The sequence below is a fragment of the Anthonomus grandis genome, chromosome 17 (assembly GCF_022605725.1).
Source record: "Anthonomus grandis grandis chromosome 17, icAntGran1.3, whole genome shotgun sequence".
NCBI lineage: Eukaryota > Metazoa > Arthropoda > Insecta > Coleoptera > Curculionidae > Anthonomus > Anthonomus grandis.
Genome location: NC_065562.1, coordinates 14,793,800 through 14,820,066, shown reverse-complemented (window position 1 = coordinate 14,820,066; position 26,267 = coordinate 14,793,800). Strand labels below are relative to the sequence as shown.

The window sequence follows — 26,267 nt, the reverse complement described above, 5'->3', positions numbered from 1 at the left end:
AAGGTGCAAAAGAGTTGGGCTGACGTGAAGTTTTTTTATTTGAGGCAATTGTCGATGATCAATCAGCTGATTTTAGTTGTCGTTTGCCTGTTTTCTGTTTATTTTGCAAAAATTTTTAAAATTGCAGCTGAAAATGGCTCACATACAATATATGGAAGAACTGATAAGAGAATACTTGGTGTTCAGGGGTTTCGCCTCGACCCTAAAGGCCTTCGATCAAGAATTGAAATCTGACAAGGAAAAGAGCTTTAGGGTGGACAAGATAATCGAACAAATAATGCAGCTGATTTCTAGCCATGAACTTAATGGTCTTAGGGAGCTGTGGGGCCACTTTGAAAACCACCTCTTTAATAAGTTGGAAAGTCATTTTACACCAAGTGAGTCCCTTATTAACAATTTATAGTCAAATAATAAAGTGTCCTGCAACATACAATGTTTTAGTTGTAATAAAGAGTACTTGTCAAAAGAATATAAAGGATTTTCTGAGGGATTTTCAATTAATATATTATAAATGGAAATTGGGAAATAACCAATTTCCATTTATAATATATTAATTGCTGCCTTAGAGGAAAGTTATTTCTATTCCTATAATTGTGGCCATGTATATCTATGGTAACAACATATTCATTGATATCTAATTAAACATAATTAACTGATCAAAACATAAAATAAACAAAATCACAATGTCAATAGTCAAATTAGATATGCTGTATATTGTCCGAAGAACTGAAACTTATTGATGTTGCTGAAAAAAAATGCCTTATTCATGTAGTACCTTAATGTTCTCTTTTGCCAAATAAATACTGTGTGTGGCAGCTGTTTAGCACAAGAACCCCAAAAACATGCCATTTTGTAAATGGGATTCTATTAATGCAAAATTGGATATCTCTTGTTAAAGATATGTGTTTCAAATGTCATTCTTATTATCAGTATATAATCCTAAGAACTTATTTTCTGTTGCATTTTTAATGATCACATTATCATTCAAGGACTCTGACTATTTTTGTCCTGGAAGAAGAAGAAAAAATTAATTGTTTTATTTAAGAGCAAAATTTATTTATTAAAAAATACAAATTTTATAACAATTGTTTAAAATGTTAAACCATTTTATCAAATACAAAGGTTTACATGCTTAAGAAGATTAAAATTAATTCTCCACATAACTTCTGCATTAGCTCAACATTATTTGTTGCGTCTTAAATGCGTTGACATAGTTCCTCTTCATTATTCACCATTGTCTTGTATACCACAGATTTTTTATCCAAATTCTTTAATAAAATAACAAATGAAATCCTATCGACAGCCTTTGGAAAGTCAGTATAGACAACATCTATCTGACCACGCACATTTACACCAGGACATTGATTGTCTGGGAAGGACATTAACTATTTTTCAAGATCATAATATTAGTCTTTGAAACATTTATTGATGACTTATTTGAATCGCACTCATGTTTCACAATTTGGCTTCAGTCCTCTGCAATATCATTAATGTCCACGCAGAACAAGGTTAAGTCCATGCTGACCAACGATCAACATGGCTTTGTTTCTGGCCACTCATATACTACAAACCTAGCATTCTTCTCTCAGTTTGTGTGCAAAGCACTTAATGATAAAGGTCAAATCGATGTTATCTACACAGATTTTCCAAAGGCTTTTGACCAGATTAACCACTTCATCCTATTAAATAAGCTTGAATGCCAGTTTGGATTCTCCGATCGCTTGATAAAGCTCCTTAACTCCTATTTAGTTGACTGCTCTCATTTTGTAGTGGTCGAAGGCTTTAAATCTGTTTGTTTTTCACCCACCTCTGGAGTTCCTCAGGGCTCTAACTTGGGCCCCCTTCTCTTTAACGTTTTCGCTAATGACTTGATCTCCACCCTCAATAGCTCTCGGTTAGCATATGCTGATCACCTAAAGCTTTTCCATAGGATTGACTCTATATTAGATTGTGGTCAACTGCAAGAGAACATCAATACTGTACACCATTGGTGCACTTTGAACCGGCTTAACCTTAATGTTTCCAAGTGTAATGTGGCCAGCTACTTTCGAATCAAAAGTCCAGATGTCTTTAATTACTCAGGGAATGGAGAGTCTCTGGCAAGGTCTACCTGTTTTAAGGGTCTTGGAGTCACCTTTGACCAAAAATTTTCTTTTATCCCTCACATCGAAGATACTGTTTGTAGAGCTACTTGCATGCTGGGCTTTATTATTAGAAATTGCAAACTTTTTTCGAACACCGCCATTGCCAAAACTCTCTACTATGCATTTGTTAGATCCAGGCTGGACTACAGCTCCCTCATTTGGTCTCCCATTTACAACCAGCACATTCACCTATTAGAATCAATCCAACGCCGATTCCTTAAATGTTTGGCATTTAAGGATGATGGAGTCTATCCTCCAAGGGGTTTTCACCATAACCTGCTGCTCTCTAGATATACTGAATGGTCACTTGCGAAGAGGAGAGAAATGCATTCGGTGAAATTCTTGTTTAATTTACTTAACCATAAAATTGACCGCCCATCCCTTTTGCAAAGGATTTGCTTTCATATACCACGCCCAGGATCTAGACAGTGTCCAGCTTTTAACTTGGACACAGCCAGGTCCAACATTCTGTACCAGAGTCCTATTCACTTTATGTGTCAAAACTTTAACACTATTGCTGATTCTTGTGACATTCATCATGACAATTTGGCACTTATTTTGAGTCACCTGCGTATGGTCGGTGGCGGACTGGGGGAGTCTAGGTTATTTAGTTTGAATACATTTATTTACTCATTTTTTTCTGCTCTTTTGATTTAAATTAATTCTTAATTCTTATCGTAATTTAGTGTTGATTTTTTATTATTTATTTTCTCAAACTCACTACTTTTTTTTATTATATAGCAATTCTTTTATAGTTTAGTTGCATGAATCTAATACAGTTCATGCATTAGTACTTGTACATTTATATATTTAATTGATTTTCCTGTAACTGGGTATATGTAACCTGTTGGAAGTAAAGCTTATTATTATTATAGATCAGGATGCAACACTGAGCTCTGGGGCACTCCACAATTTATAACCCTCTGATCAGACTTTGATCCTATATAGACAACTGATTGAATCCTATTCCGTAGGTAGGACTTAAACCAGCCCAAGTAGAGACCTCTAATTCCATAGATCTCCATTTTTTGCTGTAACATACTAAGATTAACTCAGTGAAAAGCTTTTGTCAAATCACAAACACCTGAAGTCTCTTGTTTATTATTGCTTATATACTGCTCTTCTAAAAAATGTAAAAGAGCATGATGCATAGATGATTCTATTTTCTAAATTCTGGATGAAGTCATATTGTGCTGAATTTAGTATTATATATCTTTCTGCAGATGTAATGATCTGTTTCTTAACCAGTCTTTCTATAATCTTAGATAGCATTGGCAACATAGTCACTGCCATATTGTTGGGAGGGCTATCTTGATCTCAACCCTTATAGAGAGGAACATTATTAGCTATCTTTAAACTCTCTGGGAAAATACCAGTTACAAAATATAAATAATGCCTGCGCATTCAGAGTCATATCAGGAAGTCTAAGCAAAAGATAATATAATAAGTTTTGCTAGCATTTCATTAATTTCATGAATGTTAGTTGATAAGAAAAAGAAAGATTCTTTTTTTGATTGTAGGTGCGCAATTGTCCTTTGACCATTTTACGTGCTTTGTATTGTAGCAAATGGGTTTATGATATGGTGTACGATTACTTTGAAACAATGCAATATTTGTGTGACAAGAAAATAATTATAATGGGTGATTAATATCCCCAATTTTCTTAGTCACCAGCATGATTCTATTGTGAGATCAACTTTGGCTTTTATGAATATAATGGAATTCGTACAATGTAACGACGTGCTTAATGTCAATGGAAGAATTCTGGATTTAGTGATAACCAATTTGTCTGAGTGTGAAGTTCATTTGAGTAGTTTTTCTTTTGTTGAATGTGATTCTTATCATCCCTCATTATTTATGAATTTTAAGGGTAAATTACCTCAGACTAATAATTTCACCCACAATTTACTGGTACAGAATTGTTTCAATTTTACACGTGCTAATTATCCCATGTTATATAGCTTAATTGAAGATGATCCTCATGTATCTTGCGACAGCTTTTACAGTACACTTAATGAAAAATTTCATAGAGCAGTTCCGCTTAAAATCGTTAAAAAATATAAATTTCCAGTCTGGTTTAATTCTGATATCATAAAAAATATCAAACTAAAGAATTTAATTCGAAAAAAACTCAAGAAGAATACAGAACTCATTATTATGAAAGTCAGTTTAAACTAGTTCAAAGCATTATTAAAGAACAAATTAGAATTGCATTTTTAGAATTTTCTCGAACAGCTGAAAATCGAATTATTGTAGACTCCTCCGATTTTTGGAACTATGTGCAGAACAAGAAAGGAATTTCGCGTATTCCCGGAGTAATGCTGTTTCAGGATCGTACAATAAAAGATCCACAGCAAATTGTTGATGCATTTGGAAATTTCCGTCAAAGCGTATATATTGAGTCGGACCCATCTAGTATTAATGTTGGTATTGAATCGAGCCAGACTATTACCAACTCTCTAAATTGCTCTTATAATTTTTCGGAAGATGAAATTGTCACCGCCTCTAATAAACTAAAAAGTAAGTTGACCTCCGGTACCGATGGAGTACCAAGTCTTGTCGTTAAAGATTGTATTCGCGCTTTATCAGGGCCTATTGCCCACTTATTTAATCTTATCTTGTCTTCAACAGTATTTCCTGATAAATGGAAGACTGCAAGAATATCCCCGATACTCAAAAAGGGACCGAAGAACGACATTCAAAATTACAGAGCTATATCGATCTTATGTAATTTCTCCAAACTTTTTGAAATAGTTCTTTATAATAGAATATATGCCCATGTCAAAATAGACATAGCACCTAATCAATTTGGTTTCATCAAAAATCGCTCCTTTACAGTAAACCTGGCTTGCCTAAATGAGTATCTGTGTCAGCATTTGGATAATAGAGGTCAGGTTGATGTAATATACCTTGATTTCTGCAAAGCTTTTGACCAAATTGACCACTTTGTACTTCTTCATAAGCTAACATTTTTTGGTTTTTCTACGGATTTAGTTTCTTTGATAAAATCTTACTTACGAGGTCGTAAACAGTTTGTTGAATATGAAGGCTTTAAGTCTCCTAAATCTGAAGTGTGCTCGGGAGTTCCGCAAGGATCTAACTTGGGCCCGCTTCTCTTTTTATTATTTATAAACGATCTTGCCAATTTACTGTCTTGTCAGAGTTTACTGTTTGCGGATGATATAAAATTGTTCACAAAAATAGATACTGAAGACGATTGCGAATTCCTTTAGGTAAATCTTAATAAAGCAGAGAATTGGTGCAATGTCAGTAGACTATATTTAAATGTTAATAAATGCTTTATTCTCTCATTTTTTAGAAAACTGTTGCCAATGAGTTTTGACTATAGAGCAAATAATGTTGTGTTGGCCAGAGTGGATGAGACGATTGATCTGGGAATTGCTTATGATGCAAAATTAAGTTGCGCTAAGCATATAGCAAAAACAGTTTCGGACTCTGTCAAATTGTTGGGTTTTGTTTATCGGCACTTTGAAAATATTAATACTTTAAAACTACTTTTTTTCACTTACATACGCTCAAAAATAGAATACGGATCTCTAATTTGGTACCCGATTTATAGCTACCTGATAGATGATATTGAGCGCATTCAGCGCAAGTATATTAAGTATCTCTGGTTTAGAGAGGAAGGTGTCTTTCCAGCCAGAGGTTTGGATAGTCAATTATACTTAAATAAATTTAATATTATACCCTTAGCAAAAAGAAGAGAAATTCTTTCCATAAAATTCTTATATAACCTTATTCATAACAAGATTGACTGTCCCACCCTTTTGGCTGGATTAAATTTTCGGGTACCAAGAATAAACTCTAGGCATTTTAGATTATTTTATATGTAAATCCCGATAGGACTATTTTGTTTAAATCCCCTATTAATATAATGTGTCAGAATTATATTAATAATAATTTACATGAAGGGTTTGATATTTTTGTTGACAGTTTAATGTCCATTATAGAAGGTATTAAGTAAATAGGTGATGCAGAGTCTTTCTAGTATGTATATAGATAGTCTGTTTAAGTGCATAGAATGTTAAGCATTTTGATTTTTCATTTTTATACTTATTTTGGTAATTTTTTTTTTCCTTTTATTCTTTCCTGTAATTGGGTAACAAACCTGTTGGAAATAAATGCCTCTTTTTTTATATATATATAACTTTAGGAATGCTTGAAACCTAATAAACCTTGGGGAAAATGACTGTACTCAAAGCAGTGAACAATATTAGGATTCAGGTTTCTTATTTTACTTCATAGGCCAAAGTGTTTGTGATGATTGATTGGTCATTGGGTGTTAACTGTTCTGAAACAGTTCAATTTTTATTTAAGATTTTATCTTGACTCAATTAAAGTAGTTTTTTATAGACATTGAGGTTTTTTATTATTTCTGGTTTTGTTGAGTGTTGCAGCATCAATTCTTAACTAGCTCTTTCTTTTTCATTATCCCTAGTATATTTTCTTAAAGGAAATGAAACATATAATAATAATAAATATTATAGATATTCTGATACTTGCACGTCCTCATATATACCATGCTATGATTCTCTATTTAATTGTTGAATAAAAATGGCAGTTAGTAATTTTATTACTAAATAAAATTTTTAGTCATGAATTAAGCATTAAAATCAGAAAAAGGCTCATTATCCACTTCAATGTCATTAGAATCTGTATATTCAAATAATAAACAAAATTCAACCTTCATTACCATTAATCTTCACTTTAAGGTGTAAAGAAGCTAGAAAACGCTATACTAAAACTGTATGTTATACATGCAGTAACCAATAATAAACCTGACAAAGTGATCGATTTCTTCCTTAAGATGACCCCAGAGCTGCAGGGCCAATCCGAGTGGAAAGATTGGTTTGGTAAGTACTATCAACCAAAAAAAAAAACTATTTTTAGTAATTTCTTCCTAATTCTAGTGCTACCTTACATAAAAAACCCAGAAGAAAACCCCACTTTTGCTTTACACTGCACCAAACAATGGCAGGACAGTTTAATGGTGTCATTACATAACTTTTTGGCCTCAGTATTTCAAGTAAGTTAATAACCTTTTTTCATAGTATCAAGTAAGTTAATAACCTTCTAGTACATGCCCTTACCCACTCTCTTACACTATGAAGAAGATGCAAACCGAATAGCCAAACTGGAACAGAAAAATGAATCTCTGAAGAACCGCTTGGCATTATTGATCGACAGAGGTCCACCCGAGGCGAATGTCTCTCCATGTCCCGTGGACCCTCCGCCCCATTTACTGGACGACTTCTACATAATTGCACAGGAGAGTAACGTCGCAGACAGTCAAAGTAAAAGTTTAAAAAACCTTATAAGGAATATCGGGGGAGGAGTTAGTCCTGTTATGGGTAGGAGAGAGGGAGCTGCTGCGGTTAAGAAAAGGACAGTTACTGGGAACCGATAGGTTTTAAGGTGAAATTATGAGTATTTATTTGCTGTGATTTAGATTTTTTTTTTATGTTATAATAATTATAGGATAAACTCAGTCAAATGATTAACCTTTAATAGAGTAGTGCTAATTTTAAGGGAACATCCTGGGACTTTAGTATGTATATAAAACCCTTTCTTGCTAATATATGTATATTATAAATAAGATATAATTTAAAATAACATGATTATTGCTCGATTACTCACACCGACGACATTATTTTGTACTTAGCATCATACTAAAATAAATATCAACTGAGCTGAACCTTTGTACAAACCGTTTATTGCTATGATTTACTAAAGAATCCATATCACATAGTGTTACAGTACATATCACTAACTTAATATTAAAATAATCATTCGTCATTTTATATCAAACACCCTGTAGGCCTCTAACAATAAATTGGGTATAAATAGCATCTAAAAAAATTGAATCTTTAAAGAGTATAAATATAACTATCTCAAAAACACTTTAACAAGGAAAATATGTAAATCCTATACTAAGAATTGGGAAAGATTAGGGCATTTATATTATTTACATTCGTATAAAAAAATATTTTCCAGGCAGTTTTAAGGGATTTAGAGAACCTAAGGCTTTTATTACTGAAGTGATACAAAAAAGTGGTACAGTGAAAAGATTTTCTGTTTCAGTAATCCGTAATATATCTGTCTTATATTATTTTATTTCTTGTAATAAAGTTGATTAATCCCAAATAAGCTACTAATGGTTAGTAGAAGCACTCAGGTAAAATACCGTTGATAAAAATGGCATTTTTATTTTATGGTATAAGAGATAATTAAGAAACAAGTGTTGAAACTGGAACTTGAACCGCCTGGAAGAAAAAAATTAATATTTTAATTCCAGTTTTCTTTCACTAATGATGCCTAAACTTCTCAAAAAAAGAGCATCTAAAAGAGAGTTTTTCTAGGAACTTCACTGTCATGACAAATAAACTCTTGCCTATTTTTGTCATGATGCAACTTAACGACCCATTATTAACGCACAATCTTAATAATCATTTTAAGTCGAAAATTTCTATTAATAATGGCTCGACTTGCGAAGGATTGACCGCCAAAAGCACATTAATCAGTTCCTCGTTGACTTTATGCAGCTCCATAATTTTCTGGATCAGTTTTAAAAATATGGATTTCGCCTCGCATCCGGCGTAGATGCTCTCTAAGTACCTCCGGAGCAAATAGTAGTAAGAGTTCTAAAAAACGAGTAAACATTTAAAGGTTAAACATAATTTATATGATGCACTCACTTGTTCGAGTTTAATCACGTCTTGATGTATTACTCTTGGTCTGTCGGGGGTGAACAGGACTATGGCACACAGGATGAGGATAATGTTTTCGTCGGTTCTCCATTTAGGATCGAAAGTCCGGATAAATCTCTCTAGTTCTTGGTAAGCGTTCCCTTTTGCCAATTTTAGTACGTTGACATTTACGTTTACGCTTTCTTGTATTGATGGTATCTAAAGGGAAATATATATCTTAGGGTTAATAATTTTTGCGCATATAACTTTCAAACTATTTGACATATTTTAATAATTCCTTTACAGTAACTTAATTTTACAGTGACTAATTTTATGTAAAAAAAATTGATTATAGATTAAAAAATGTGTAGCTACAGAGATTTTGGGTTTGATGAAACTTGTTCAATAAATTACTCATTTTTTTTAAGTATATAACTTGACACTTTTTTAAGATACTCAAATGCAGTTTGTACTCAAAGAAAGGGCGTTTTCTGAGAAATAATTTCATGTATGAAGCATTTCTGTGGCTTCAGTAGTTTCTGAGCTAGAACCACTTTTGCAAGTCTCAAAACGCACCAGATTTGATACTTTTTAGAAATAAATTGCAAATATTTAACTTTTTAGTCGTTCTTATACATTTCTCTGTATAACTTCCAAGCTATATATGATATTTTAATAATTCCTTTAGAATGATAAACAGTACACTTCATGGAACAGTTTTCTGTAAATAAATTGATTTTATATTAAAAATTGGCATCACGAGAGCAATTTTGGTATTGAAGATTTTGTTTGACTAACGTTTCTAGTTTGTCAAGGATAACTTGAGAACTTTTTAAGATACTCAAATGCTGTATTTAAAAAAAGGGCGTTTTCTGAGGCTTCAGTAGTTTCTGAGTTAGAATCAGTTTTGCAAGCCCGAAAATGCACCAGATTTTAAAGTTTTTAGAAATAAATTGTAAATATTTAATTTTTTAGTCGTTCTTATCCATTTCTCTGTCTAACTTCCAAGCTATTTATGATATTTTTATAATTCCTTTACAATAATAAACAGTACACTCCATGGAACAGTTTTCTGTAAATAAATTGATTTTAGATAAAAAATTGGCATCACTAGAGCAATTTTGGTATTGAATAATTTTCTTTACTAACGTTTCTAGCTTGTTAAGAATAACTTTTTAAGATACTCAAATGCAGTTTGTACTCAAAGAAAGAGCGTTTCCTGATGAATAATTTCATATATGAAGCATTTCTGTGGCTTCAGTAGTTTCTGAACTAGAACCAGTTTTGCAAGCCTCAAAACACACCAGATTTGAAAGTTTTTAGAAATAAATTGTAAATATTTCATTTTTTATTGGTTCTAATATATTTCTCTGTTTAACTTCCAAGCTATTTATAATATTTGTATAATTCCTTTACAATAATAAATAGTACACTCCATGGAACAATTTTCTGTAAATAAATTGATTTTAGATAAAAAATTGGCATCACTAGAGCAATTTTGGTATTGAATAATTTTCTTTACTAACGTTTCTAGCTTGTTAAGAATAACTTTTTAAGATACTCAAATGCAGTTTGTACTCAAAGAAAGAGCGTTTCCTGATGAATAATTTCATATATGAAGCATTTCTGTGGCTTCAGTAGTTTCTGAACTAGAACCAGTTTTGCAAGCCCGAAAACGCACCAGATTTGAAAGTTTTTAGAAATAAATTGTAAATATTTAATTTTTTAGTCGTTCTTATCCATTTCTCTGTCTAACTTCCAAGCTATTTATGATATTTTTATAATTCCTTTACAATAATAAACAGTACACTCCGTGGAACAGTTTTCTGTAAATAAATTGATTTTAGATAAAAAATTGGCATCACTAGAGCAATTTTGGTATTGAATAATTTTCTTTACTAACGTTTCTAGCTTGTTAAGAATAACTTTTTAAGATACTCAAATGCAGTTTGTACTCAAAGAAAGGGCGTTTTCTGAGGAATAATTTCATATATGAAGCATTTCTGTGGCTTCAGTAGTTTCTGAGCTAGAACCCGTTTTGCTCCAAGACTCAGAACACACCAAATATGAAGTTTTCGGAAATAAATTGTAATTTTTTAGTCGTTCTTGTACATTTTTCCGTATAACTTCCAAGCTATTTAAGATATTTTTATAATTCCTTTAGAGTAATATCGAGGACGCTCCATGAAATAAGTTTGTATAAAGAAATTGATTTTAGGTGAAAAATTGGCATGACTAGAGCAATTTTGGTATTGAAGAATTTTTTTTACTAACGTTTTTAGTTTGTCAAGGATAACTTAAAAACTTTTTAAGATACTTAAATGCAGTTTGTACTCAAAAAAAGGGCGTTTTCTGAGGAATAATTTCATATATGAAGCATTTCTGTGGTTTCAGTAGTTTCTGAGCTAGAACCAGTTTTTTCCCCCCAAGACTCAGAATGCGCCATTTTTTATAATTCCTTTGCAGTAATATACAGGATACTCCATGGAATAAGTTTTAGAAATTGATTTTAGGTTAAAAATTGGCATCACTAAAACAATTTTGGTTCTGAAGAAATTTTTTCATTAGTTTTTCGACTTTTGAGACTTCCTACTGAAAGAAAAAAACGATTTTCGAAAAATAATTTTGAATTTTAAAGGTAAAACTGGTTTTATTTTTCCTCCATACCTCAGAACTCCCCAGATTTGACAAATACAAAAAAACCGAACTGACCTTCCATATATTTTTAGTGGGATCGTATCTTCTAGCGCTAATAATCATCATGATTTCCGTACATCCGCCTTTCAGTAAAGCAACCTGATCCTCTTGGCACATATTTTTAAAAGCGTTAATCTTTTTGGCCATTTTTATTAACCTCCTTATACCTATTGCTGTTAAATTGATGACGTCCAGTAGAGCTGGATCGGTATGCCTCTGTTGACAACCCGGTAATTGATCCTACAAGAAATTACCGTTATATGTGTCTATTTTTCTCCTAATAAACCGCAAGTTTTACCGTAACATCTTTAAACTCGTTTCCGATCAGACTTAATTCCTCATCTACAGGGGTGAGCAAAGCTTTATTAGCTAAAATAAGCTCGTTCAGCTTGGCACGTTCAGCCTCGTTAAGTTCCCTAGAACGGGAAGGGTTCTGAGCAATGTTCGTGTAGGTTTCGTATTCTAGCTTAATGGCCTCCGATAAAATCGCATCTATGGGGTTTGATTGAGTAGGCTGGATGTGAGAATTTAATCTGTAAATAAATGTACAACAAATAGTTTACAGTACATATCTTTAAGTTCAACTATATAAAAATAATGAATGAGAACTGCCTGGATGGTTTTAAATGTCATTTAAAGTGACTGGAATAACTCAAAAAACAATTCTTTGTGAGTAATTATTGAATCACTTCTAATACTTTGAAATAACCAGTTATTCCAGGCAGTCAGTAGTATTCTTAAATTTCCAGGCAGTTAAATTAATTTCTTATTATTCCAGGCAGTTGAGGTACCTAATATTTCCTCTTTTAAGCAGTTAAATTAAGGTCTGTATTTCCTCCAGGTAGGTAAGTAACATTGGCAGTTTTCATAGGTTTAATGTTGCTTAAAGGCAGTTTAAGTGACTTACAAGGGATTTTGGTTTTAAAGGTTTTTATAAAGGTCACTCAATTTTTTACAGTAAAAAAGTGAATATTTCAAATATTTCATAAAAAAGTAAATGTCCATGAAAACTTGAAACAAATCAAATTTTATTACATTTCAAAACCTTCTTTATCTCTCTAAATAAAAAAAATTACCCATTATGTCATATTTTTTATAGCAAGGAAACACCTGCAAAATCCTTATCAGTATCGGCAAATAGATTAAATACTTCAATATTTTAAAATTGGGGACTTTGAACTAACAATTATTTAATGAAAGTTGAAAAGTTACCTTTGAACATCTCTCACAACGTCTTCAGTAACATCTTCTGCGAGCTGCCGAGTATTGACTCCATCATTTCTCGAAATATTCTCATGGAAATTAACATTAGTGTTATTATTTATAAAATTACTGATTAATCCATGTTCAAATTGCTGCCCATTGTAACCTGCACCATATAAATGCTGAGAAATGATATTTTGGAATGATAATGATTCATCACTTGACGAAACCAGCCTGTCATTTGTAGAAGTTACGCTGCTTTCTTCAGCTGATTGTTTAGTAGTCATTGGATTGTTTTGATAGTTTATCACACCGATTATGTTTCGGTTATTCGGTTGATATCCCTCTGAATGTGTGGTGTCTTGATCTGAGTCGGTGTTATAGGAATAATTACTATAAACTTCATCTTGAGAGTCACCCTCTAGAACTTCTTTTTTGATTTTTTTTCTGCTCGTACTGGGACTTTCTAAAGTTCGTTTTCTCGCTCGGTTTTCCTCGATTTTTTGTCTTTTTTGGGCTTTGTCCTCATCGGACATTATCAGGTCCTTACACATTCCTAAACATGATAAGTTAAATTAATATTTAGGGATAACATTGCATTGGGAATGCCCAATGGTATATACAGGGCATTTTTAGTTCTGCAGATATATGTAAGACACAATTCTTACTCTGAAGCAAATTTCTAAGTCAACTAATTCATTACTTATAATCACAAAAATCATGTTTCTATTTAGGGGAGCAAAAGTTAAAGGTCTAGTAGCAACTTTTCTGAAAATAGCTCATAATATTATGGGCAAAGGCAAACCGCAAACAATATTCTGATAACAGAGTAGCAAATTTTCAAGTGGATACTTCTCCATAAAAAAAATATTTTATATTGAGATTAATACCTACATTTTAATCAGACCGGGAATTTCAACCCAACCCATCCCATTACAACATAAACTTTTCTGAAAACCATACTTAAAATTATGGAAAAATAGGGTCTAGTTTTGACACTAAAATATGAGGAAATGTTACTATAAGTCCATTTTTTACAGTAATATAGATTCTTGAAAATTCTTTTTCAATGCTTTTATAGTTTGTATAATAATAATAGTTTTATTAATGGTTTCCCAACTTCAGTTACATAATTTTTACACATACAAAAAAAAATAAAGGAGTATAGACAGAAAAATAAAATATTTAATTATAGTAGTATGATAAAGGCATTTGACAAAGTAAGTTATGAAATATTCTGAAAAGTGTACAAAAAAGTGTTTAATTGGTTCGGTTTTGATGATTTATAATTCCATGTATGATTAAAATGTATAGATCTCAAAATTAATTTTTTATATCTTTATTGTTAATTTTCCTTATTTTCAACTTGTAAATTTGCTCCCTCTGTTATCAGAATATTGTTCCCAGTTAAAAAACACACATTTTAAGCTGGTTCCCATATAATTTTAAGTGTGATTTTTGAAAATTTGCTAAACTAGACCTTTATATTCTTTCCAGTTATATTTGTTTTAACCTGCAAATTAAACTAGACTGGATATTTAAACCTAAAAATGTAATAAATAATATCCATGTTTCTTTCAACACTAAATAACGATAATGAGTCCCAATGAATAAGTAAGCAATATTCGTTAATGGCATTATAATTATGAAATCTATTGCAGCTCAAGTATAAATTCCTGATTTTGATAATAACTTTAATGATAGTTGCTTGCAATAAAATTCTTAACAGTTAATTAATAAATAATAACCTGTTTTTAAATCATAGGTACGTACCTATAGAAAAACACTTGTTGAGTCTACATTTTTGGCAAAATCTCCTTGTCACAGTGGTAATTTTGCAGTCATTAGAAAAGGGGCACCTGAACTCCTTTTGTATAAGGGCATTCCGCCTGAAAAAGGCCTTGCAGCTCTCGCACGTAACGGCATTAAAATTAAACCCTAGGGCCTTATCACCACATACTCCACAGATTTTCAGGTCCACTTTGTTCTTCATTTTGTAGGATTTTTTTCGACACTCGTATAGTTATGCGATACGGAGTGCTGATAAAGCGTAATCATGCTTAAGAGGGTGTACGAATTTATTTTAACTCGTTATTATATGCGATAAGTATAAAAATTTTTTTCGATAAAAGTTTATTATTATTTGTTTATGTTTTCAGTGAAAACAAGTCTTACAGCTGATGACGTAAGTCTTGCCCCGTCAAATTTGACATTGACAATGCTCTTCTTCTTTTTAGGGTTTTAAGCCAAAACGAAGCGAAGAGCTGTCAATGTCAATTCTGACAATAATGACGGTAATGTGGCGTGTGAAATTTTTGGCATCACCCCTGGCATCCACCATAATGAGCGCGTAAACTGTAAAGTACCGGTTTTTCTTGTTGGTTTTCCCTCGAAATTATCTCATCGTATTTGTGTGAAAATCGAAGAATGGGGTCCTATTTATCGCAACCCGTCACCGAGAAAATTTCTACGGACGAATCAAACGACAAATTGTCCTATGGAGCGTCTTCTATGCAGGGCTGGCGTGTAAGCCAAGAGGTAATAAAGCGTTTCGATAGATCTTTTTATTGTGATTTATGCCATATCCATTGGCTTATCAAACTTATTTTGGCCCTCTTAAGCTTCATAAGCCTCCGAAGCAATAAAATTTAAGTGTTTTATAAGGCTGAGCTGTGGAGATGATCAATGAGTCACACGTTTTTTTGTACACTTTCTTGCGGCATCCCGTGCCTCTTTAAAAGCCGGTTTTGCACATATTTAGCTTATCTGATAGTTTAACGTACGATATTTAAAGTTCAGAGGGGTTTTAAATGTCCGAGTAATAACCCTCGACGGGATTAAATTGGCGGGAATGTTTAATTGGCACAGTTTTGTTTGGGACATTATGGTGAATGCGCCTATACAGTTTTGCCACTAAATAAGGCATACTGGGTCTATTTAACAGTATCTAATTATATAGTGGAAGTAATCACTTTAGATTATTGATAACATATCTTAACATTGCTAGGTTTATAGTCTTACTCCTTTTTTTTTAATCATATTTATACTATTTTTTGCTTGAAATTCAAAGTTCATTTACATTGCAATTCTGCTTAAAAAAGTACTTAACTTGTCCAACCACTTTTATGATCATTAGATGTTTAACTCTTGTTACTTCTCAAGTCACTCAATGCTTAGTCTACAAACTAGATCAATGTAGTTGACAGTGGCGAAGCGTGAACTTTTTTTTTCGGGTAGACAAACAATAAAAATCGTTAATTAGAAAAAAATGTGTATTCACTTTAATGAAATAGAGAATGAAAGTGCATGAAATATTAACTCAAAGAGAAAAATTATGTAGTGATATAAAAAAGAAAAAAATAATTACTACTAGCATAAAAAGATAGATAGATAAAATTAAATACCACTTCCAAAAAACACAACTAAAATACAATTGCCAATATCGAACAGTCGTTTATAAATAACCACTAAAAAACCTTTTCTATACACCCAAAAATAAAAATACTAATTATTAAATTACTATAGCACGCGCCCCCACCGAATTCAGATTACCAAAACAAAACAAAACTGAAGATGTATTGCGACCGACCAGATCAAGCATGTCCAAAAACAATAACCCTCAGCAGCATAATAAAATAGCTGGTTGACTTCGATAGACAAATGCTCAAATGTCTTTCCCACAAGTAAATTTTGCATACATAATAGGCTGAATGCTGATGCGGCCGGACCTCTGTGGCCTTCTTGATGCATATTTGGTTCGATTATATGCTCCAAATTCGGAAATATCAATGTGTCTCTCGGTATGACCGATGGATAATTTTGGGTAGACAGTGTCTACCTTATCTACTTGTACGCTTCGCCACTGGTAGTTGCATGTCATGATGTCAGGACTTATTGGCTGAAATTATATGAAGTGTCATAGCGAACTTCAACGGACATGAGTAATGAATAACTATTCTAAAATGGAACTATGTATCACCGAAATGTATATCTTGTATCTACCTTATGCACAAGGCTCGAAAATGCCCATTTTATGTATTGTATCAAATATTGAACTAATTGGATATAGTATGGGTTAGAAAACTAGCAGGATACCGATGATCTACTCTATAACAGGAGACTAAATCAATTAAGCATATTGTGAGTCTTGTTGCATATCCTTTGGTCAAGTTTTTTAACATGTATGTTAAAGATTCAATCTATTCCAGTGGGCTCAAAATCTATAATTAAATGTTTACATCACAACTAATTATTGACCCATATCAAATCAAATATGCTTCATTATTTTCCAACCTTGAGTTATAAACCATTTTTCAAAAATATTTGAAAAAACTTTAGGTAATCTAGAATAACAAAGTACTTTGAATTTAATAATCTTTTTAGTACTATACAGTTTGGGTCTAGAAATGCAAAATCTACTACACTAGTGATTAATTAATTGTTAGATTTAATAAATGATGGGATAAATAACAATGAGTTCACTGGGGTCGCTTTTTACAATTTAACCAAAGTTTTCAACTATGTCTCCTTCAACATTCTTGCTATGTAACTAAAATACTGTATATTTTCAGACTCAATCATTAAATTAATGGCATCATATCTCTCTGGTAGAGCTGAATTGGTGATTTGCATATGTCATAAGGTGGCTTCTGGTGTTTTTTGCTCTTTAAAACTTAGTCCATAGTGTATCTACTTTATTTTACTTATTTAAGAGAATATTATATAGAAATCATTTTTTAAATTAAATTATCGGGTAGACTGTAGAGCATGTTACTCTAAACTTAACATAATGACTGTTCCTAGTCTATATATATTTCATTGTCTCTTGGTTGTTCTTCTTCAATGTTCTACAATAAATTTCGACTTCACCTCTTAAGGAGTTGAGCCTCTTGAGGAAAAAAATTAAATTAAATATTTGCAAGGGTTTTTTCTTTCATTTACAGATTTAGAAATGTTGCAATGGTTTTCTACTTATTGTGTTTTTTGAGTGATAATCAAAACACGACACTTAGGTGTCTGTAACTTGCTTATAAATCCCCCCTGTAAGCTAATAAACAGTCTTGGTGAGAGTGTTTGTTTCTTCTCAGGATGCTCATAACTCAATCTTGGACTTTGATGAGGGAGTAGCATTTTTCGCTGTCTACGATGGTCATGGAGGCCACGAGGTGGCCCAATACTGCTCAGAAAAGCTCCCAGAATTTATTAAGCAAACTGAGGCATACAAAAAAAGCAACATCCAGCAAGCCCTTATTGATGGTTTCTTAGGATTTGATGCTACAATAGCGAAAGACGATGTGATCGCCATATTAAAGGTGAAACTAATGTTAGCCTTTACATCATATTTTTACACAAATGTTTTTTTTTTTTTAATATAGGAAATTGCTGGAGACAAACAAAACGAAGATGACTCGGATCAGGAGGAGAACATTAATAGTTTACATGTGGAGGCCTCAATGCCTTTAGAGGAGGTGATTGGCAAATATGCCTCCCTAGTAAACCCAAGTTTGGATGCGTTGAAATCGGGTGAAAAAGTGCCCAGATCCCCAATGATCACCGCTAAAAAAGATAAATCGTCAGGCGCCGGTTCCAGCGGAGAAGCGGCCGGTAGTTCTAAAGATAATAAACAGGAGGCCGGTTGTAGCAGCAAAGGGGAGGGAGGCGAGGGCTCTTCTGGCAGTGGAGTTTCCAAAAGCGAGGTTGTTGCGAGTGTCGCCACCGGTGAAGTTAATGGTGATAAGAAGGAGGGAGATGGTAAGTAAAACTCCACTTTATCAGATAAGTGTGTTAATTCAGGGAAACACTGGAAAACCTATTAACTGGTTTAACAGTTGTAACCCCTTCCCAAATGTTTCTTTATATAGTTCTTCTTGGTGTCAATTTTGAATGTGCTGTTACTTCTAATAAGATAACATTTTTGAAAAATCAAAATTTTATTAGAAAGTGGAATGATCCAAAGAAACAATGGAAAATCATAATTACTCAAAGGGTCTGAACCAAATGAAATTAAATAAATAAATAACGCCTTTATTCAAGTATTTCTTTGCACATACAATGCAAATACATATGAAAATGTACACTCACATCATATGCACAAGAATAGCGCAACTGGCGAAGTTTAGCCTCCTGGCCATTCTTCCACTCAACCAATTCTCCAGATATTATGTTCACCATCTTTAAATGTTAACAGAGAAAGTCCAATAGAATGCTTTTAAGAGATAACACTGAGGATAAAACAGTTTTAACCAACCATAACAATATAACAATGCAGTACATATATACATACAATATATCTGTCACTAAAAAAGTTCTAAAAATCTACTGCACATCTAATAAATACCTCCTGTACTTAGACCTTAAATAACCAGTATTGCATATGTTAAATTGAAGAGGTAAGTTATTATATAAGTTAACACAATTATAACTGAAGCTCTTTTTAAAAAAAGAAGTTCTATGTTGTGGCATTGTTAAATAATTTTTATCTTGCAAAAAGCGATTATGCAGAGCCTCCCTATAAATTAGTTTTTTAAACAAATATACTGGTTGTTGACACATTTAGTTTTCTAGAAAATAGAGTCAAGTTAAAATTATACCAGTTATCACACAACTCTTTTATATTTTCTGAGACATGATCAAATTTTCTTAATTTATAAACAAATCTACAGCATGTATTCTGAACGTATTGTATCCGTTTTTTATTTACAACATGTAAGAATGGATAATATACTATGAAACAATACAAATAAATAGACATAATAAGTGACTCACACAATTTTCTTCTGGTTTTAAAATTTAAAAGGTGTCTGTTAGCATATAAGATCTTCATTCTCACATAACTTCTTTTTAGTAAAGATTTTAGATGTTGTTCAAAATTAAGCTGTACATCTATACACAAACCCAAATTTTTACCGCAGTTAGCAAAAGTCAACCGAGTATTTTCAATGTGAATATTAAGTTGATTCATGAGTATGCCCCTTTTCTTTTCAGAACAAAACAGTAACATTGTAGTATTTAATTAAGTGTCTGTTGATCGGTGAGGTCGAGGTGAAAGAGCAAATAGTTATAATTAATGGTTTAAATAGACATTTTTGTAGTGTAGGTGAAATTATTCAAGAACGTAATATTGGAAATGAGCTTAAATTTTAAAAAATTCAAATCAACAATAGTATGTACCTAAGTTTTGCTGAAAACACGTTTAATCAGTCAGATTCTATATACAGATTTAGTGAAAATAGTAATACCTGAAGTGCTACTTTACTATGGATCTTGAAAACAAAATATCCACTGAGTTTGTTAAGAAAATTGTAGTTGCAGTATTTGTCTTATCAGATTTGATAAACGCCTTTGACATAGTCACTTTTGATGTATTAATGGCAGTTTCAATATAAGTTTAAAAAAAAAATGAGTTTTAGGAGAAACTTAATAAGCTCATATTTATCTAACTATATGTTAAATTGAAACAGAAGCATTAAGGCAGTTTGCTAAAAACAAGCTTACTAAAGATAAAAAAAACAAAACTTAGTAAAGCAACCAACCAATAAAGCAACAAAGTTTAGCAATACAATTTCAGTTTATTATAGACAAAACTCTCTGCATGGAGGGACTGCTGTTCTAATTAGGAGGCATTTTCGAAACTTTTTCTGTACTGTTGATAAGTTTGGTGATGCCTCAGTTGAATGGGTTTTTGAGTGCTCGGTGTGTTTTTGTAAATTGTTTAATATGTACGTTTTTTGTATATACCGCCCGCCCTCTGGGGATATCAGTGTGTTTCTTGACGGGTTAGATTGTCTTCTGTCCCAGCTCCCTATTCACTCGCGTATTATCTTGGCTGGAGATTTTAATATTAATTATTCAGAGGTTTCCTTACCGCAAAGAATTTCTCTTGATGGAATCTTCAAATCATTTGCACTCACCATGCATGTTTTCGTCCTCTTCATCGACCACTATTGATTATTTCTGCAGTAATTTGGACGGTGTTACCTGTTCAGTGCACTCAGTGGGTATATCGGATCGCGAGGGGGTGTATGTCCAATTCCCTGGTGACTTAAAAAACAAATCTGGCCGTCGCATTGGGAGCGTGTTTAGTGGGAACAATTTGAATTTATTTTTTCAATCCATTTCGTCTGTTAACTGGAATACAATTTGGGCTGCTCCACAACCGTTTTCTTCCTTTTATTATACATTACGTGATAAAATAAATATCTGCTTTCCCTTGGTTAGACTTAAATCCAAGAGACGAAAACCATGGATCACCGCGGGACTAAAAACATCTGCCCAAAATTTGCGATGCTTAGCAAGACTTCGCAAATCTATTGACAATCAATTCATCAGGTCTTATTTTCAAGATTATCGGAAAGTTTATAGGCATCTGATAAAAGTCAGAAAGGAACTGTATTACAATGAGCGCTAAGATTCGTGCGGTAACAGATAGAAGGAAAGTTGGTTAATCATTAACGAATGTAGGCAGTCTTCTCGTCGGCGGTTGGTTGAATCGGTCTTGGGGCCCGATGATTTCAATGACTATTTTTCTAATATTGCTTAGAAGTTACTGGAAGCAGTTCCCAGTGACGGCGATCCATTGCAGTATCTTAATCGGAATGCTATCAACCAGTCATTCTTTTTCCACCCTGTAGATGCCACTGAGGTCCTTGAAACAATTCAATGCTTGAAGAATCATAGGTCTTCGGGTTCCGATGGTATCTCTTCACGTCTGCTGTTACTTCTGCCTGCGAACGCTTTAGGTGCTTTGGGCAATCAATCAGTCATTTCTTTAGGGCGAGTTTCCATCCTGTTTAAAGGAAGCTATGCTTATCCCTCTTCATAAGGGTCGTAGCTTGGACCGACCCTCTAACTTCCGTCCCATATCAATTTTGTCTACCCTCTCCAAGGTTCTTGAGCGGCTTGCAAAAAAGAGAATTGTCTCTTTTTTGACCAAATACAATGTGCTGTCTAGTAATGCAAAAGTCCGGATTAATCGTCCGTTCATTCCGAATATCAAATTATTCCGAATCAATCCGGATATCTAAATCGTCCGGGTACACGCCGCCCGTCGTCCGTTAGCCCGACGATGAAATAATTGTATGAGCTTGCACGAGGCTCACGAAGTGACACGAAGTTCCACGTTCCACCGGCTGGCAAGAGAATCCGAATTAAATCGTCCGGACAAATAACCCGGCAATCGGCAACAAAGCATTTTCGTATTGATATTTTGCATCGTTTAAAATACACTTGATTTATTACATACATAATTAGCTATTTTAGTTTTAACATCATGTAGAAATCAGTAAAAAGGAAATGTCTAATGGGTTGCATAATGCATACCTTATATTCGAAAAACAGCTATAAAAAACGTTTATCGGACGGTCGAGCATTGAGCCCGAAACATGACATAATTTGCCGAACGGACGAGACATCGAGCGGATGAATTAATCCGGATGAAAAAACCGAATTTTCAATTCATCCGAATCAATACTGTCCGGATATTGAATTAATCCGGATTTTTACAACACTAGTGCGGTCCTCTAATCAGTATGGACTTCAGTCATCTAAGGGCACGCAGGATGCCATTTTCAGATTCTTGGAAAGTGTGTATCTATCTATGAACTCCAAGGAGGCTGCAGCAGCGGTGTTCTGTGATCTGTCCAAGGGCTGCGATTGTGTGGATCATGGAATACCGCTGTCAGAGCTTGATTTTTACGGATTTAGGGGAGTGGCTTTGGGGTGGTTGAAGTCATTCCTGTCTGGCCGCACCCAGAGGGTGGTTGCATCTGGATTTTCGTCAGGGATAGCACATCTTAAATGTGGTGTACCTCAGGTCCTATTTTATTTTTATTATACGTTAATGACTTAAGCTCTCTCTATCACTGCATGGACTAGTGGTTCAGTTTGCCGATGATACTACAATTCTGTAGCATAACAAAGATCAAAAAGTAGTCTCTCATAGTAGAGGACCTTCACAAAATTAAAGAGTGGTGCATCTGCAATCAGCTTGTATTCAATGTTGATAAGACTTTTGTTCTGGGCTTTAAGTGTAATGTAAAGGGTTTTTTGTTTGATGAGCAGAGCCCACTACATAGTGGGGATTATTGCCGATTTCTCGGCCTCTTCATTGATGAGGTTTGACAACCACGTTTTGGGCGTCGCTGCTAAACTTTCTTCTGGTTGTTTTGCAGTCAGGGTTGCCAGGCATGAGTTGGGGGGGGGTTGTTTGCTCGTTCAGTTTATTTCGCCTTAATAGACTCTCATATTTGTTATGGGTTGCCATTTTGGGGTTTGTGCTCCAAGGGACTCCTTAACATAATTTTTACTATTCAGAAAAAAGCATTAAGGTATATCTGTGTGGTGTTGGTCTGAGAGTCTCTTGTAAACCTCTTTTTGTAGCTGAAAGAATGTTAACAGTTTTCTCACTCTTTATATTGGAAACTGCAACACTCATACATAAGTCTGTAAGTCCACCATCCTGCACCAGTCATAATACTCGTTAAACGTTAAGTGTGTCAAACTGTTACAGACCTTAAAAAGTTTAGGAGAGAACTAAAGAAATTAATCTTACCAAAGGCTTACTACAGCATTGAAGAGTATTTTAACGACTCATTTTAATATTTAAAATTAATTATATATCTGTTGATCAGATTTATTTATTTTTTTTAATTATTATTCTTGTTTTATGTTGGTTCTCGCCTCTTCTTTCTTGGTTTTTTCTTTGGTTATATAAAATATGCTTCTATGTACAATCAAAATCGATGCTGTATTCTGTTTTTGTCCTGTATTCTGTATAACCAAATAAATATAATACAAGTTATAAATTCTAGGATTAGGGCTTTTAGCACAAGTTTGTAAACTTAGCAAATAAAGTATATTTTGACTTTGACTATAAACGTCCCATTTCTTCATCTTTGAGACGTTATTAGGGCCATGTGCTACTTCAAAAGATTAATTTTTCGTGTTTTTATTTTGGCTTGGCTTGGTCGTAGATATACTTCTAGAAAGAAAGCCTCTACACGCTAAAGAATTTTGAAAAATGGCGGCATTTTATATGGCATATCAGATGCTTGACGGTCCGGTAGTCTCCAGCAGTCTCGAGAAATTTCGTTTTTTTACCGCCATCTATATGTTGAGGAATAGAAGCTTTTTCAGTGTTCGGTTATATTCAAAACTATTGACAGAATATATGTCAAAAAACCAGGATTTTTTTTATAAAGTTAACTTTAACTGATACCCCATACACCTGATAAAGTTAACTTTAAGCTATCTGTCAAAATAGCTTTATAATACCAGCCCTAAAAGTAGTCAGTCCAGATCCAAAAAAATATGCTCAAGGTGTACAGAAAACCGTGATATTAATAATTACAATTATAAGATTAATATTAACAGTTCTTTACACATTATTAAATAATATAAAATATAGAAACCAACAACACTAGGTACATACTTAGTATAGGAACAAGTTAATCACTGAATCACAAATTTCTGTTCAAGCTTATTTGTAAATAATCATAAAGATATGAAAAAAAGTCTAATGGTGTGCCATTTCTGGAATGACATTCTTTGAATTGGTTTATTCAGAAAATAATTTCTGTTATGACACTTTAGATAGAAAGTACATCTCTATTTCTTGTATTTCTTTGTGGAACCTTAAAATCAATCTTCTCAAGAAGCTGGGTGAGTCAATCATTCCATGTACAATTTTAAAAGATTAGGTCCAAAATCTCTATGGCTTTCCAGAGATGGGATGTTTAATAATTTGAGAATGTCAAAATAATATTCACTGATGGAATTTTTAGTTTAAATGCTATGAAACCCTTTGCACCTTTTTTACTTATAAATAGGTGACCACACACTGCTTGAATATTCCAAAACTGATCTGAGAAGTGAGCAGAATACATTTTTAAAGCAATTGATGTTATTAAAATCAGACAAACTTCTCTTAACAAAACCCAATAATTTGAATGTCTTATTACAAATAAATTCATAATGAACTTCATTTAAAACTTAGTATTGGATCAAACAAAAGCCCTAGATCTTTAAAATTTGATAATGGTTCTAGTAAATTATTGTTGATCAAATAGTTATAATAGATAGGATGAAAATTTCTGTAAAAACTCGTTACTTTGCATTTAGTTATATTTAAAGAAAGTCCATTATGCGTGCACTACTGTGAAAATTTGTTAAGGCTGTTGAAGGGTGGAGACAATCCATGACATCCCTTAATATTCTGTAGATCTTCAAGTCATCTGTATAGAGCAAGATAAAACAGTCAACAAAACAGTCAGATTATGTCATTAGTAAAACAAGTAAATAGAATTGTTGATAAATAGCCACTCTGGCACACCATAAGCATTGCCTCTGATAACTAGCCCTTTATCTTAACTGACTGCTTTCTGTTAGAGGGATAGTGATTCATAGATTCCCGATACTTTAAGTTAATGAATTAAAATCTGGTCACTAAATTCTTAACTGTGGACCTTCCTGATAAAACCATGTTGCTCTGAAACAACAATACTTTTTATGGGCCGATATATTTTATCTAAAACAACAGATTCAAAGATCTTTGAGAAAATTGATACTTTAGAAATTGGACGATAATTATCAATCTCTGACCTGTTTTCATTTTTTAGGACAGGTAGCTCTTCTTTCATTCCTCTGTTAAACTTTTCCATATTAAAGAGGGTCATAATAAAAACCCAACCCAGCAAATTAATTAAATTTATGTTTATATTAGAAGTGTTCAAAAGAATTTTGATGACCTTCTTGTAACCAATTTAATATTTCGAATTTTACAAATTACTACAATAATGCACCCCTTAATCAGAATGTTGGAATTCTTTTATTCATACTATCACTGATTAAAGGAATATTATTTTACTATTGTACAAAGAAGTAATTATTTCAAATATGCTGAAAGCATTTTTAAAACCTTTTAGCAGAAGTCAAGACTGAACCAAAGAAAGAAGAAGATCCGACAACAAACGGACCAATACCAAAAATCGAAGTCACTAGTGCGGATGAAGTAAAAACCCCAACGCAAAACGGCGACTTATCCTCCGATGTGAAGGTTAAAGACAGTAAAGGTAAAGGCAAAGGTACAGTACAATTTTTGATTTCTACTTATCAAGGGGTTTAGGCGGGGCGTTCAGGTGCGTTTTTCGTCCAAAATAACTCCGTAATTCTTTATAGCAAAATCTAAAAGAAAAAACAAAGAAGGCGAGAACGCTCGTAAGTCTAAAAAACGAGGTAAGCGCTTCTTTGTGACAGCCTTCGATAGCGAAATTAGCTTTTTTTTTGTCTTTCTACTGCTATTGTCAATTTTTTTGGATAATTAATTTTCGAATAATCTTTAGCCAAAACGCCTTCGCCACTATTAAATTCGCCGAGGAAAGAAAAGAAGGAACGACCGAAACGGTTGGCGGCCACTCTTTACAAACAGTTTTTGGATTTCCAAGACGAGGACGATGACAGCACCGAGGATGAGGAAGACTCGACTTTTGTTGGGAATGCCGGTAAGTTTTCTAGAAAGTAA

At 33.2% G+C, this 26,267-nt stretch overlaps 3 protein-coding genes across 7 annotated transcripts in view; 2 read left to right on the top strand and 1 right to left on the bottom strand.

Moving 5' to 3' along the window:
* The first annotated feature begins 39 nt into the window (after nucleotides 1–39).
* On the top strand, nucleotides 40–7,860 carry LOC126746509 (WD repeat-containing protein 91). Its single transcript, XM_050454811.1, has 4 exons — nucleotides 40–377; nucleotides 6,878–7,018; nucleotides 7,076–7,191; nucleotides 7,243–7,860. The coding sequence occupies exons 1-4, from the start codon at nucleotides 134–136 to the stop codon at nucleotides 7,570–7,572; spliced, it is 831 nt and encodes a 276-aa protein (XP_050310768.1). The 5' UTR covers nucleotides 40–133; the 3' UTR covers nucleotides 7,573–7,860.
* On the bottom strand, nucleotides 7,731–15,022 carry LOC126746507 (nuclear hormone receptor HR96). The gene is made up of 6 exons (XM_050454806.1): nucleotides 14,525–15,022; nucleotides 12,761–13,307; nucleotides 11,847–12,081; nucleotides 11,564–11,788; nucleotides 8,861–9,070; nucleotides 7,731–8,806 (listed from the first exon to the last, which is right to left on the bottom strand). The coding sequence occupies exons 1-6, from the start codon at nucleotides 14,742–14,744 to the stop codon at nucleotides 8,612–8,614; spliced, it is 1,632 nt and encodes a 543-aa protein (XP_050310763.1). The 5' UTR covers nucleotides 14,745–15,022; the 3' UTR covers nucleotides 7,731–8,611.
* A 42-nt stretch (nucleotides 15,023–15,064) lies between these two features.
* Nucleotides 15,065–26,267, top strand: part of LOC126746505 (probable protein phosphatase CG10417) — a 22,187-nt gene continuing 10,984 nt past the window's right edge. The window contains exons 1-6 of one of the 5 annotated variants that reach the window (XM_050454801.1): nucleotides 15,065–15,289; nucleotides 17,839–18,063; nucleotides 18,127–18,502; nucleotides 25,675–25,830; nucleotides 25,925–25,981; nucleotides 26,089–26,247. In XM_050454801.1, the coding sequence (XP_050310758.1) occupies nucleotides 15,179–15,289; nucleotides 17,839–18,063; nucleotides 18,127–18,502; nucleotides 25,675–25,830; nucleotides 25,925–25,981; nucleotides 26,089–26,247 (1,084 nt within the window). In that variant the 5' untranslated portion in view covers nucleotides 15,065–15,178. Of the gene's footprint in view, nucleotides 15,290–17,838; nucleotides 18,064–18,126; nucleotides 18,503–25,671; nucleotides 25,831–25,924; nucleotides 25,982–26,088; nucleotides 26,248–26,267 lie in introns of all 5 variants that reach the window. The other 4 variants (XM_050454802.1, XM_050454800.1, XM_050454804.1 and 1 more) reach the window with 4 other exon arrangements.

Bases quoted from the DNA above. Each gene is read 5' to 3' on its own strand.
- LOC126746509 (XM_050454811.1), top strand. From the start codon at position 134: ATGGCTCACATACAATATATGGAAGAACTGATAAGAGAATACTTGGTG. The intron at 7,019-7,075 runs GTAAGTACTATC...TCCTAATTCTAG, and splicing joins CGAGTGGAAAGATTGGTTTG to TGCTACCTTACATAAAAAAC. The intron at 7,192-7,242 runs GTAAGTTAATAA...ATAACCTTCTAG, and splicing joins TTTTGGCCTCAGTATTTCAA to TACATGCCCTTACCCACTCT.
- LOC126746507 (XM_050454806.1), bottom strand. From the start codon at position 14,744: ATGAAGAACAAAGTGGACCTGAAAATCTGTGGAGTATGTGGTGATAAG. The intron at 13,308-14,524 runs GTACGTACCTAT...TATCATGTTTAG, and splicing joins CAACAAGTGTTTTTCTATAG to GAATGTGTAAGGACCTGATA. The intron at 12,082-12,760 runs GTAACTTTTCAA...ATTTATTTACAG, and splicing joins GTTGTGAGAGATGTTCAAAG to ATTAAATTCTCACATCCAGC.